General features: G+C 41.3%; 1 protein-coding gene across 1 annotated transcript; it reads left to right on the plus strand.

Annotated features, from left to right (window-relative positions):
- Nucleotides 1-266: 266 nt before the first annotated feature.
- Nucleotides 267-2,246, plus strand: CDY1 (chromodomain protein, Y-linked, 1). Its single transcript, NM_001246495.1, is given in 1 exon segment — nucleotides 267-2,246. A coding segment is annotated over 1 exon segment (1,626 nt). The 5' UTR covers nucleotides 267-620.
- Nucleotides 2,247-3,832: the final 1,586 nt, after the last annotated feature.

The raw sequence follows: 3,832 nt of genomic DNA on the forward strand, positions 1-3,832 counted from the left end.
ACAAAACAAAAAGAACAATTAACAATGTGCACCTCCACAATTTGTTCCCACATAACTTAAAACACAAATATATTTAATAAAAAAACTACCACTAATTTGTGTTTTTGACATAAAATCAATAAAGGTATAATTTTGAGAACTCAGTAAGTGAAATAATGGAGGTACATTATACAGGAGTAAAGGCTTTGTATGTTACTGAAGGTAAGCTAGTGTAACTTTAAAAATGTTATAACGTTAGAATGTTCCATATAATCGTCATAGCAACCACAATTAAACAAAGAAACACAAAGGAGTAACAGGCAGGAAGAAAGCTTTCTGTACTACACCAGAGGGTTGGGGCTGTGGATTTAGCTACTCTCACCTGAGGCTACTGAGCAAGCTGTCATGCACCACGAGACAAAGCCCAAGCTGTCCCACCGGGCAGTAAGTGTGGAGAGGTTCAGGCACATGGCATAGCTGCTCTTTCGCACAATTTTCACTACACCAGTGGTGACAAAATAGAAGAGGTTCATCCATACACAGAACCTGGTGAAGAGCTGGAGGCAGAAAGAAGTGTCTATGTGGAGACGCAACTGAAACAAAGGTGGCACAGCAACTGTTCCAATCCCGTGTCTTTCCTCATGGCTTCCCAGGAGTTTGAGGTTGAAGCTATTGTTGACAAAAGACAGGATAAAAAGGGGAATACACAGTATTTGGTTCGGTGGAAAGGTTATGACAAACAGGATGACACTTGGGAACCAGAGCAGCACCTCATGAAGTGTGAAAAATGTGTACATGATTTTAATAGACGACAGGCTGAAAAACAGAAAAAACTGACATGGACTACAACCAGTAGAATTTTTTCAAACAATGCCAGAAGAGGAACTTCCAGATCTACAAAAGCAAACTATTCTAAGAACTCTCCTAAAACGCTAGTGACTGATAAACACCACAGGTCCAAAAACCGCAAGTTATTTGCTGCCAGCAAGAACGTTAGGAGAAAGGCAGCTTCAATTCTCTCCGACACAAAGAATATCGAGATAATAAATTCAACTATCGAGACCCTTGCACCTGACAGCCCCTTTGACCACAAGAAAACTGTGAGTGGTTTTCAGAAGCTTGAGAAACTGGACCCTATTGCAGCAGATCAGCAGGACACGGTGGTCTTCAAGGTGACAGAAGGGAAACTCCTCCGGGACCCTTTGTCACGTCCTGGTGCAGAACAGACTGGAATACAGAACAAGACTCAGATACACCCACTAATGTCGCAGATGTCTGGCTCAGGTACTGCTTCCATGGCCACAGGTTCAGCTACCCAAAAGGGTATAGTGGTATTAATAGACCCATTAGCAGCCAATGGGACAACAGACATGCATACCTCAGTTCCAAGAGTGAAAGGTGGGCAAAGAAATATGACTGATGACAGCAGAGACCAGCCTTTTATCAAGAAGATGCACTTCACCATAAGGCTAACAGAAAGTGCCAGCACATACAGAGACATTGTAGTGAAGAAAGAGGATGGATTCACCCAGATAGTGCTATCAACTAGATCGACAGAAAAAAATGCACTGAATACAGAAGTAATTAAAGAAATGGTTAATGCTCTGAATAGCGCTGCTGCAGATGACAGCAAGCTCGTGCTGTTCAGTGCAGCTGGAAGTGTCTTTTGCTGCGGTCTTGATTTTGGGTACTTTGTGAAGCACTTAAGGAATGACAGAAGCAGAGCAAGCCTTGAAATGGTGGACACCATCAAGAACTTTGTGAAAACTTTTATTCAATTTAAAAAGCCTATTGTTGTATCAGTCAATGGCCCTGCCATTGGACTAGGTGCATCCATCCTGCCTCTTTGTGATCTCGTGTGGGCTAATGAAAAGGCTTGGTTCCAAACCCCTTATACGACCTTTGGACAGACTCCAGATGGCTGTTCTTCTATTACATTCCCCAAAATGATGGGTAAAGCATCTGCCAATGAAATGTTAATTGCTGGGCGAAAGCTGACAGCACGGGAGGCATGCACCAAAGGCCTGGTCTCTCAGGTATTTTTGACTGGAACTTTCACCCAAGAGGTTACGATTCAAATTAAGGAGCTTGCCTCATACAATCCAATTGTACTGGAAGAATGTAAGGCCCTGGTTCGCTGTAATATTAAGCTGGAGTTGGAACAGGCCAATGAGAGAGAGTGTGAGGTGCTGAGGAAGATCTGGAGCTCAGCCCAAGGGATAGAATCCATGTTAAAGTATGTTGAAAATAAAATTGATGAGTTTTAATTGTCAGTCTGTCTGCTCAGGACACAAGAACTAAGGGGCACCAAATGCATCATGAGTTGCAAGATGCCCTAGTCCATCTTCATAGCCCAAAACAATTTCACCCATAGCTAAGGCTTGGAAACAGAACTGGAAATGTCCAAGCTATGTATTTAAATTATCACATCATTTTTAAGCACTGTAGCTTTACAAGGAGTAAGAAAACAGCTTCTTTGCCCAAATGTGATTATTTTATGCACACCTAAGCCCAAATATAAAAACAGACTGTTGGGTACTAGACTCTTCTTGCAAGCTCTAATATGTATCTATGGCTACTACTATGTATAAGACCAGAGTTGTGTTTTATTAGATGTTTATGACAGAGAATCCTGTAATAATGTTGATTTTTTCTTATTTTTATATCCTAGAATACCTCTATTGGGATATAAAGCAGCCTTAGCTTCCCTCCCAGAAAGACACAGAACGATCAGAGATGGTGCCCTTGGCTTTATAGTGGCACAAACGCTTCAGAGACACACAATTATAAGAGACTTATCTTTTAGCATAAATACTTATGTCACAAAATCCACTGACGATCATTCTCCTAAACTGAACACATGACCAGAATTGGTGGTGAGATATCACTTGATTTTCTTTTCCTTTGTAAATGTCTAGTTCTTACCCAGTTAACAAAAGAAAACTTTATCGCTCTAAAGTAAAACTTGTTACACCACATTAGTGAATTATGGAATGATTTTGGTAGAAATCTCCAGGTTCTAATGTGTGGAATGTGCAGATTTAGGTTACTTTAGTGTATGTTCTAGTTAATAAGTCAAAATTCTGGACACATTATTAAAGGCAGAAACATCTTTCAAAACAAACACCCCTACACTTTGTATGACCTTTACAATTATCAGTGCCTCTTTTTATGAGCACACAATTTTCTAGAACACTGTACGTGCTCAGTTATGCAAAAGCTCTATGAATCCTGTCTTGTTGGTTTTTATCGAGGCTCCATTACATAAGGCATAATTGAATAATCCACTGGCCACTGGTGATGAATGTCATCTTTGTCACAAGATCTCTAGGGTGTCACTTCACCAGCCAAGAATCTCTGTGGATGATGGCACCTTTGTGCAAGGTTCCCTTGAGCCTGCTTTTCTAATTTTACAAACCCATCTTACAGGCTGCACTCAGCTGAAACTATGGGTTTAGGTTTCATTTTGCTATGGATGCACCAGGCACAGAATGGAGGCAGATGCATGAGTGAGTGTTGGTTGAGTCCAGCCACTGCACACAGCTTTGCCTGTTATCTGTGATGAGGTAAGCAGGTCAGGTGCTGGTACAGGTGACAGCTCCCTGCAAATCTTTAGATGAACCAGGCATACCACAAGCTTTCTCTTCTGCAGGCACTGAAGAATGCAGTGGCATCCACAAAAGAAGAAATGCCAGAAAATGCAAAGACCCAAAGATGTCATCCTAGCCCTGGCATGGGAAAGGTTTAGAGCTGGGGTATCTAAAGGGCCAATGTCCTGCTTTCTTTTTCCTTTTTTCTTTTTTTTCTTATCTATGGGATCACTATGACTTAAATTAGGGTTTTCAAAGGGCTC

Source organism: Pan troglodytes, chromosome Y (assembly GCF_028858775.2).
Source record: "Pan troglodytes isolate AG18354 chromosome Y, NHGRI_mPanTro3-v2.0_pri, whole genome shotgun sequence".
Lineage (NCBI taxonomy): Eukaryota > Metazoa > Chordata > Mammalia > Primates > Hominidae > Pan > Pan troglodytes.